The sequence below is a fragment of the Cyprinus carpio genome, chromosome A3 (genome assembly GCF_018340385.1).
Source record: "Cyprinus carpio isolate SPL01 chromosome A3, ASM1834038v1, whole genome shotgun sequence".
Lineage (NCBI taxonomy): Eukaryota > Metazoa > Chordata > Actinopteri > Cypriniformes > Cyprinidae > Cyprinus > Cyprinus carpio.
In genome coordinates, this window is record NC_056574.1 from 20,844,891 (window position 1) to 20,855,642 (window position 10,752).

Here is a 10,752-nt window from a genome sequence, read left to right on the forward strand (position 1 = left end):
GTCTGCTCTTACAATCTATTTAGTATGATAGTGATTTCACCTGACTAGTACTCATTCACACTTTCACGTGCTGTTGATATGATTTATTAATGTTAGCTGTATTAATATTAATTTATTAATATTCATTGTGTGTCAGGATCAAAAAAAAAGTGAAATTAGTTTTTTTGTTAAAAGCAAAACTTTTTGGCCAATTAAGCTTTTAGCAATTATTTAAAATGCATCTGATCACTCTACACAATAATCTAAAAACAATGTGAATGAACACCACACCAGCTTAAGCAATACATTTTGCAAAACTAAATTTATAAATACTGATTTATATGTAAATATTACAAATAATACAAGTAAATAAAGTTAAAAAAATAAAATATCTTATTTCATAAAATTAAAATCCCAAAGCCAAACCATAAACCACTAGCCAAAAGACAAAAAGAGCAGATGTTTAAAACAGACATAGAAATCACTTTATTGAAGGAATACCTTCCAACAATACAAAAACAATAATCCAGAGGCTTAAAGTAATACCATTCCATGAAGATATCGGCTCTGTGCGGTCAATCTGTTGCGATGGAAAATCTTGTGTTAGCATGGCTTTATTTTAAGTACCCAAAAAAAAAGAAAAAAAGACTACAACCCACAGACAACTCAACTAAACTGTGAAAAGATAAAACAAAGATATACCATAATATAATCGTGCCACAGGTAGATAAAACATGGTAAGCAACAGCAAAAAAACCTTGCACTTCTGCTTTTCACAAACAACTGGTGACTGCAGGATGCAAGCGTTATATTTTACTCAACATTTGCCCACTTTATAATGATAAAACAGCTTTTTAATGGCCATAAAGCTTGAGTACTCGAGTGGGCTTGTAATATAAGAGTTAGATCGAATAAACAGGTGTGACTGAATGAATGTGTTGTGCGCCAATTAAGATTCTGCTGTCCTCCCAAAACATTTCACTGTAGAACATTATCTGGGGGCAATTTTTCACTGTTCTCACACTCTGACTGGCAGGTCATAGCATTACAAATCCTAGAGGAGGAATGACTTTACACAAGAGTGAAGTGAGACTGTGTAAATGAACATGAAGAACATGGGTGGGGTTACTGTGGCTGGGTGGGCAGCCGCTCTTCAGGGGTGTCTGAGGCCTGGGGTTCTGCTGGGGGTCCAGAGCTGCTCTCAGACGGAGCAGTGCTGTCACTGGTGCCCTCATCTGTTGCACCCTCTGCAGGCTCAGGTTGGGCCGGTTTATCTCCTACTGTAGCTGGGGGGCCTTGCTCAGCCTCCTGAGATCCTTCAGAAGTTTCAGCCAGAGACTCTGCAGAACAGACACCACAGAGGTCAGCCAAACATCTTGTCTATTTTTGTTGAATATTCAAAGTAAGAGAACATAATGGTTCAGGTCTGACCCGTCTCCATAGGGGTGGGCTTGTCTTCTCCATCCTTGGCCTCGCTGGTAGAGGTTTGTTCTGGGTTGGCACTGGCCTGGGCGCCGGCGGCAGGCTGTTGCTCTTCTTGAGCGGCTCTCTCCACCTGCTCTGCTGCCTCCCGCTCCCTCTCCTCAGCCCTCCGGCGAGCCGCCTCCTCTGCAGCAGCCATTTCAGCTGCCAGCTTCTCCATGTCCACCTCCACTTTCAGACCGCACAGCTAAACAAACAAGCCACACATCAATTACTGACAGTGCATTTGGCATTTGAGCTCAGGCTAAACACAAGGGCTATTCGTTCACAGAACAAACTGAATTCCACACCCGTTTGAGCTCGTTATTGAAGGAGTCTGTGCTCTCCAGGAACCTCCTCTTCTTCTCCTGGTGTCGGTCCTCAATTTGAAGCAGCTCTGCTTCAAGTTTCCTCTGTTTGGAAATCAAGACACGACGAATAACTATGAGTGTAACAGTCTTGAGTTTTATGTCTTTGTGTGTTCAACATGCCCAACATACCTGGTGCACCATGAGGGACTGGACTTGGCGTTTGAGGACCTGCATGCGAGCAGTGGTCACCACTGAGCGAACGTCAGGCACCACTACCTCGCTCAGGATGTCACTGATGAGCCGGTGGTTCCTCTGGAAACGAGCTGCCGCTATATGCTTCATGGAGAACCCGTCGTCATAGTCTACAGACACATTTCATAATTGAAAGAGTTCTCCATTTCACAATAGAGAACACAACCAGTGCTTTTTCTCAAATGCAGAACTTTTTCTTTTTTAATTTAGCACCATTCAGGTGATTATCTGAAGAGAATTATTCAGATAATTACTTCTCAGCAAGAGGCTTGTAAAAGAAAATCTGAATGGCTCAACCATTATAAAATCAAGAATTTAGATGCCAATTATTTCACTGGAACAATCCTGGTAGTTTACTTACCACATGGTCATAATACATACAATACATGTTTATATCAAATTATTTTGTCTTATTTAAACCACTGACATCTGCTTAATGTAACATTACAAAAAAAAAAGTTGCTGCCATTAAAATGGCCCATTTTATCTACAGCCTTAAAAAAAAAAAAAAAAAAAAGTAGTTATTTCAGGACGTGTAAACGCTGGAGGAAAAACTTCCCCAGTTATTTGACAATATCTCTCAGAGAAATACTCAGCTTCTGAATATGGCTTTTTACTAATTACTACTTCAAGTGCAGATACATTGACCACTGATCAGCAATTGTTCATGGGCAGAATCCATTCATTCTGGTAGGAAATGTACGCAATCGGGAATTTAGCATGAGGAAGAAAGATTTGCTCATTTAGATTTCAAACTGGTCATAGAGATTTGCCGCACTGACCAAAAGAAAGCAGCTTGGTTTGAAAGTGACTTCTGTGTGAGCTGCGATTGCTATACTGTACAGGGCTCACAAAATTCCAAATCCCTGGTAGCCCTTCAGGCAGGCACTCTTCAGATTTTGGTAGCCCGAAATAAATTGAACTAGCCAAATTAAAGAAATAATTTTTTTTAATATCGATAATTGGATAGGAGTTGAAATGACAATCAAAAACATTTTCAAAATAGAAATATTAAGGAAGGAACTTTAACTATTTACAGGGTATCTACAGACCCTTTTTAAGTCCTGCACTGATAAAATTAATACCTTATTATTGGGGTAGAGCAACATCTATGGTAACAAACCATAAAATGACATGATATCTTGACTTGTCGCGCAAATTTTTGGTGACGATATACATTACCATTATATTTACTTAAAAATTAATGTCACCTTTGTATATTCAACTTGCGCCTGTGTCTTTTGCAGCTTCTCGTACATAACATGCTGTAGTCATGAGGCGTTAGTTCAAATTTAAAAAAAGTTTCTACAAAAAAAATTAATCTGCAGATATGGTTTTGTTAGGGACCTGTGCATTTGTGCATACGGACATCTGACTACTAAATAGTGATTGTGTTTTTCAGCAATAGCGTGCAACCTTCATTTACAGAGAAAAGAAGGTCAGGGTAAAATCTGTAGATGGAAAAATCTCTATAGAAGTCTTTGTATATTTTTTCTACTTGTTACTTTGCACTTTTTGTTAGAAAATGTTTATTTATTATTTATTCAGGCTTTTTAAGGTATTTAATATTTTGATACTTATTTTCCATGATCTACATATTCTTAAATTAAAAGTTTGTTGTCATTTGGAAGCGTGTAGGACTTCTTGCATTATTATGCTGTTACATTATGATTATATATTTAGTGGCATAAAATGGTCTTTAAAATGACAATAATATCGCTTATCGCAATTATTTCTGGGGCAATATATTGCACAACAAAGAGTTGTTATTGTGACAGGCCTACATGCAGCTCATAATTATTCAAATGAAATCATAGCCTTAATCGTCACATTAAACCATACCGCTATTCTTTTTTTTCATCACCAAATTTAAGACCTCTTGAAATAATAATCAAGACTTTTCTTACACCATTTATGGTATTTAAGACTTGTTTGGCCTTAAATTTTATACAACTAAAATGAATGCTTTTTAAGGACCTGCAGGAACCCAGTATTTAAGATAACCCGTCAGGCAGGGCGGTGATATATTTTGGTAGCCCGACTGGAAGACACAATAGCCCTGGGATGTTGGGCTAGCGATTGTGCGAGCCCGGCTATTTACAATAGACAATGGACCTTTTTATACATGCAGAGTTTTGGTGAAATTGTGTGGCTGCACCTTTAAGCTTAAAAAGGATTCTTTAAAAATATCAGTTTCAAAATGAACCAATTGGCAAATCTTTTTCCCTATTAGCTACATTATATTAAATATTTTGAAATTCAGTGAAATTCTGAAGTTTTTAGACAATGTTGGGGGCTTTCTTATTAAAAGTTATATTCATAAATTGTCACATTCATTCATAAAAATTGCCATGTTCTTGCTATCTAAATGACATTGAGATGTGAATCTCACCATCAGGGTCCTCAGCAGGTTGGATACTCATGTAGGGCTCGCCCTTGTCTAGGCGCGACTGTCTCTGCCTGCTCTCTTCTTCTAGAGCAGCTTCCGCACGGTTCTTAGCGTTGATGTACGCCAGGTAGGCTGGAGAGTTGTGGTAGGCCTTCAGAGAGTCATTATACTCTATCTGTGGGGAGGAAAATTGCTTAGTGCTTGACTTCAAGAATCTCACTCCAAGCAAGAAAAAAAAAAAAAAAAAAGTGAAAGACACAAACCTTCTCTGCTTCGTATTCGTTTAAATAGTCCTGTTTTTCCTCATCAGTGAGGTCCCTCCACATGCCACCGATGATCTTCCCAATCTCCCATAGCTTCAGGTCAGGATTAGAGGCTTTAACTTGGTCCCAAACCTAAGAAGATACAAGTGTCAGTTCAGAGCCGACACAAGAGCAGTCTGGGTTCCTGGACGGAGCGGGTTGAATTTTCCCAAAAAGATAAGAGCACCAATTTTTGCCTATATTTCTGTCCAAAACTAAAGCATGAATGCAGGACAGGAGAGAAAAGTAATCTGAACATGTTTAGAATCTAAATGTTTAAATTTAAAATATAAAAACAAGTCATCTATTACAGATTCAAATAGCATTAACAAACCTAACTGCTTTATGTTCATCTTTTAAAACACTTCTTTGCTCAGTGGATCAGAAGCAAAAAATGTCAGTTTTCCAGCCTTGTTTAACAGAAGAAAGCAATGAAGTGATGTTGGGGTCTACCATCTGAAGGGGCGGAAGGCTGACTGCCCCTCAGCCTTCGAGCTGATCGCAGAAGCGCTCTCCTCAATTTACAAGCAGTAAAAGCAGACACCGTGGGTGTCTTACCTTCCTGCTTACCTTCCGGCTATACCGCATGTAGGGCATCAGCGGCTTGTCGGGCGGTTTGGGCGGCTTAGGAACGGTGATCCCTGAGGAGTTCTGTGGGAGAGGGAAAGAGGCCCACGCGGGGTGTTAGAGACCACAAAGGGCACACATGGTCATCACAGAAAACAGTGAACTGTCATAATGGAGCACTATGGAGAGAAAGAGACAGGAGGCAAAAAGCACGACTGAAAGAAACGATGACAGTGTAAAGCACTTCGCAAAGGGGGCGGGAGACGTACCTAAATGGCAAACCAAACACAGCACATTAACATTACGCTGAGAAGGCCATGCATTAAGCTCTTTTGGACACAAAGCCACTGTCTTTTACGCCTGAAATGATTCTGCAGAGGTTTGGATGAAACCAGCCAACAGCTAAAATGCCTCAAGCTTGCCAAGAAGCTGTGCCAAGTTACTGCGTTTGGCACGGGCATCTAAAGCCATGCAGGCAGGCGGCTGTCAGCTCCTGTGCATGATGAGATGATACGATGGCCGATAGGGGAAAAGGGGAACAGTTCTGAGAAGCAATCACTCTGAATCTACAATTTATACTGCCTCAATCACACTTTCCACATTCCAGATGCTACAGAGAGTGAGTGCTTCACAGAAGCATGAAGATTATGGAAGCTACTAGTTGACAGCTACACAACTACCCAAGACTCGACTCTACTACCCGACAGACACCTTCAACTCTATAAAATGAGTCTGTACAGTGCAAGAGCAAAGCATTTCACTCTATTACATATTCAGGTCATGTAAGTTGGCTTTAGCGTTCTCTAGTCTGGGTTTTTAGTTCCTCGGCTGTCGCTAGGGCCCTAGTTGGCCCCGGTCCTACCATTACCCTGTTGTTCCCGCCGGGGTTCCCTCCCAGCCTGTAGTTGTTGTAGGCCAGATGGCTGTATGGGTTGTACCCCACAAACCCAGGGGTGGTGGGCATTTGCTGATGGAGACAAATGAGACAAAACACGAATGAGAAATGACACAAACAAGGGAGGAAGGGACAAAAAAATGAAAAGGAGAACCTGCTTTTGTTTTCTGTCATGATTTGCATAAAACATGCAAAAAGCAGCCATCTTTGATAGCAGCACAACCCTAGCATTATTCTACATCCATTTGTAGCAAAGCCACAGGCACTATGGGTGGTGGTGGTGGGACGTAATGAGGTGCTAGGAGGCTGTTAACTCTAGAGATTCAGATGGGGAGTATTTGAGCCAAATCGTATTACCTGAATAATCAGTTTCTAAACCGACAAAAATAACAGTTCTGGGACACTAAAAGTTATTAATGGGGATCTGGATCAAATTTCAACCGTAAGGGACTTGAGATTTCCAAGGATGTGCGTGGAGCGAAGAACAATGCTAAATTACTGCTAACGGCTCTCAGTATCTATTGTAATGAAACATGATTAAATGATATGTGAAAGCACAAAAGGAGGCTCACACACTTAATGCTCCAAACAGTGTTCAATGAATAACCAGTAAGGTGTATCACACGAGTCCATAAAGTTAAGGCTGCAGAATATATCCCAATAAAATCAATATTGTGATATGACCGCAAAATATATCGGAATAAGATTCGTTCTGTGATATATCATAGTGCGATTATCAAATCATTTAATTAAATGAACACACATGCTGTGGGTTTCAGAGAGAAGCATTTACACTCATGCAGCTCATGATACCATCACAGAAAATGAACCAAGCCACTCTGAGATACTGCAACACTATATCACGAGCTGCATGCGGATAAACAAACACTGTACCAGGCTTCACTCTAAGTTTATTTCAAAATTAAAGCTTGATTGTTAACTTTTAAAAATGAAAAGAAAACAAGGCGCAAATAGTAGTATTCTAATTTCATAACTGTAATATTACATTTTCATTAAATATTAGATTTTTATTTTTAACTTCAATAGTTTTGTTAAAATAAATGTATTATTTTGTTTAATTATTTTTTGCTTAAATTACAAAAACATTATTAGTCATATTGAACGGATCAAAAAGTGGGAATGTGGCCTATGAAAAAAAGATAGTGTACACTCAAATGTGAACACCCACAGTTTTTTCCAAAATCAGTCAGCTCCAAAAGGATGGATCACAAAAAAAAAAAAAAAAAACTTCAGATCAAACATCATATTCCAAATTTGTAATTATTATTTTTAAGTTTTATGCATATGAACTTGACAAAATCACCCCAATCTTTCTAGAATTAACTACTCAACTCAATCCTGCAGAGATCCCTTTTTCCAATATCATGGAGCCCTAATGGTTATTCATTAAATGCTTTCAGAGCCTAAAGTTAGCGGTCTCCTCTGCACCTTACAGATTAGTAGAGCCTGAAAAAATTAGCACTTTCTGTGTGAAACTGCATTAAAAAAAAAAAATAGCAAAAGCCACCCCATGTGATACTGTGTCCTTCCCACAATCCTCTCCTCTTATCTCTAAGAAAGCTACTGTACATGTTTGGGTGATGAAGGGGAGGGACTGTATGGATGATTGGCATGTTCTGTTTACTTACTGTTGTGGGGGCCGGGGCGGGGGCTGGGGCATAGGGTGGCCGCTCTGCGTGACAGAAGGGGAAAAAAATTAATCCATTTTCGAAACCCGAGCAAAAATTAATAACCAGTGGTAAAGCCTACTTATTCGTCACATCTGCATCAGTTCAATGTGTATTAATTACGTTACACCAAAAATTGTTAAACAACTACATCATAATAACAACAACAATAACAAAACACACTAATTAGAGAACATGGTAATATCAAATAAATGAATGGTAAAGCATCTTTGATAAACTCATTTCTGAAGATCTGATAAAGATGGGTGGGCTTCAAGGGGGTCTAAACCAACTAAGCGGTCTAATCAATCGATTGAAATGTGCTCTTACTTGACATCTTGTTTGTAGGATTGAGGATATCAGGCTATCCCCATCATTTGGTTCTGCAATAGGGCAAAAACTTATTAGACGAATAGGCATGCTTTCAATATGTGAAGAAAAAAAAAAAAACACATCTTACCATCATATCAACCTGATATAATCTGAGATTTTCTGGCCGTTTAACAACAATACACCCACCTGTTTAGCTTTAAATGTGAAATTCGAGACAATGTTTGTTTGAACTGGCCACAGTTTTCATGTTTGTTATATAACAATAACTAAGAAGAACTGAAAGAGCTCTCAGGCCTGTACTAAATGCAGATAACGGCGCACTCTGCAGCTCGCCAAGGGGTTTATTTAAAGATAAAAAAAAAAAAAAAACAAAAAAACAAATAAAAAAAAAACAAAAAAAAAAACAACAAATAATGGTTATTAACAGGGAGTGTAATGTAAAGGTGTTGTACTTGGCGAGCTATAAACATCCCGAGGAAATGAATGCGAGGCGATGCAGATGCTAACATGCGAAATATCAATCAATGAATGAAACTGGCTAACGCTACGTTAGCTGAATAACGTAACTTGAGTGTGAAATCTCATGAAATACAGTTCATCTATGCATTTTCAGGCAGAAGATGTGTTTAAAATTATTTGGATTGCGTTTCACGTTTTCAAAAGCTTTTAATATTCCATATTTTACAAACACAACTATCGAAACAGCATTAGCTAACGTTAGCAGGCTAACGTTACAGCTTAAGTCGGACACCCCTTTAAGACGTTAAAATCAAGATACATGTCAAAGAACTGCATTTTAAAATGGTTATGTCTGATATATTTTAACATGGATAAAAAGCTGTTCGTGGAAACTAAAAGTGTGAAATAAAACGCACCGTTAGCGCGCACTCACCCCCAGCTCCTTTGTTCCTTCAATGGTGCTCCGCCAGGATGTGACACACATTTTGAGCCGCATCTGACCTGATTTTCTAGCACATTTCTGCCCCCTAGTGGCCAAGAACGAATACTGTACTGACCAGACGCCAGGAGGAGAGAGAGAATATGGGAGCTAAATGTAAAACTGCCACCTTTTGTGCATTCTTTCTGATTTAGCAACAAAAGCTGCGCAGTATATGTAGATTTAGCTAAAAACAACAACAACAGAACTTGGTCATATATATACATACTGTTCAGATGTACATACCGTTATTCAAGCAAGGATGTGTTGAAATGATCAAGGTAATGGATGCTTTATTCAGCTTTGCCATCACCTGAATGAATCACATCTTAAAATAATGATTCATTACATATACATTTTAAAAGAATGTGATACATTAAAAACAATAAACAGTTCTTGTAAATTTTTTCACAGTATAACTGTTTTACTGTATTGTTAATATTTTTTTTTTATTTTATTTTTTTTACCAAAAATGTACAGCCTTGGTGAGCATAAAAGACTTCTTTCAAAAAAAATTAATAAATCTTAGAGACCCCCTATTTTATTTCATTTTATTTTTCATTTTCAGTGGGAAAAAAACTGCCAGATGTCTTTTAAATTTCACTTTACATTTTTGAACGTTTTATAACTATAAAATTAGTGCAATTTTTTTTTAATTTCAAGATTTGTTAAATCTATTGTGCTCCCATGTTTTAGATTATACATTTATATCTATGGTCAAATGTACATTAAGACAAAAGATTGAATGATAACCATACAACATCGAGACATAAAAATAAATAAATGAATAAATAAATAAATATATATATGCTCATCATGCAAATCCAACAAAATATAGCAGTTTCTGATGCTAAATCTGACCAGATTTGTCTGTTTTCTGTAACACACTCTATTACACATTCACCAACCTATAAATATTCATATCGTAAATCCATATAATCAAACTGAAAGCTTGAGCACTATGTCAACATTTTAGAATATTATTCAACAATATTCAACAGACTGAATTATCCATTAATTTTACTGGCAATCCATTGGCATCAACTTTGCATCTTTGTGATACCCAATATTCAAAAACATCATTAAAAAGTGAAGAGAAACATTCACCTTGACCACTTCGAATATTTATTAGGCAGATATCACTCAATTCATTTAGCACTGTAAACACTTATGTAGAGAAGGCAACATGCTCCAAATAGTCCAAGATATAGGCTTGAAATCCTTTTGTTTGCCTCGTGTCAAAGTATAGTTGAAATCCCTGTGCATAGAGCAAAGGTTGTTTTCCATTCGCTGCAACAAGGCTTGATTGCACCTGCTGTTCAGATGCAAACAACAAGAGCAGACAGTACCTCAAGAGTGAGCTGAAGAGCCAGTGTCAATGAGAACCAGTCCTGTCTGACTCAAAAGTCTAAGCAACAGCTTTCAGTGTCTTTGATATATAGTGTTATAAACATATAAACAAGTATAAAAGTAATTGTTTATACATATACACTCACCGGCCACTTTATTAGGTACACTTGTTCAATAGCTTGGTAACACAAATTGCTAATCAGCCAATTACATGGCAGCAACTCAATGCATTTAGGCATCTAGATGTGGTGAAGATGACTTGCTAAAGTTCAAACCGAGCATCAGAAT

At 38.0% G+C, this 10,752-nt stretch overlaps 1 protein-coding gene across 4 annotated transcripts; it reads right to left on the bottom strand.

Moving 5' to 3' along the window:
• Nucleotides 1–441: 441 nt before the first annotated feature.
• Nucleotides 442–9,153, bottom strand: LOC109050140 (SWI/SNF-related matrix-associated actin-dependent regulator of chromatin subfamily E member 1-like). Of its 4 annotated transcripts, none has more exons than XM_042722916.1 (11): nt 9,070–9,153; nt 8,175–8,227; nt 7,806–7,849; nt 6,130–6,228; nt 5,253–5,345; nt 4,656–4,787; nt 4,396–4,567; nt 1,941–2,113; nt 1,752–1,853; nt 1,411–1,648; nt 442–1,319 (listed from the first exon to the last, which is right to left on the bottom strand). In XM_042722916.1, exons 2-11 carry the CDS (start codon nt 8,179–8,181, stop codon nt 1,105–1,107), a joined length of 1,275 nt encoding a protein of 424 aa, XP_042578850.1. In that variant the 5' UTR covers nt 8,182–8,227; nt 9,070–9,153; the 3' UTR covers nt 442–1,104. The 4 variants fall into 4 exon arrangements, with proteins under 4 accessions (XP_042578850.1, XP_042578859.1, XP_042578868.1 ...); XM_042722925.1 differs by having other exon boundaries at nt 5,265–5,345; nt 9,070–9,152; XM_042722934.1 differs by lacking the exon at nt 6,130–6,228 and having other exon boundaries at nt 9,070–9,152.
• Between the last annotated feature and the right edge of the window lie 1,599 nt (nt 9,154–10,752).

Excerpts from the sequence above, each read along its gene's own strand:
- LOC109050140 (XM_042722916.1), bottom strand. Across the intron at positions 5,346-6,129 it reads ACCCCGGCGGGAACAACAGG|AACTCCTCAGGGATCACCGT; the intron begins GTAATGGTAGGA and ends CCTCTCCCACAG. Across the intron at positions 1,649-1,751 it reads TCAATAACGAGCTCAAACGG|CTGTGCGGTCTGAAAGTGGA; the intron begins GTGTGGAATTCA and ends TTGTTTGTTTAG.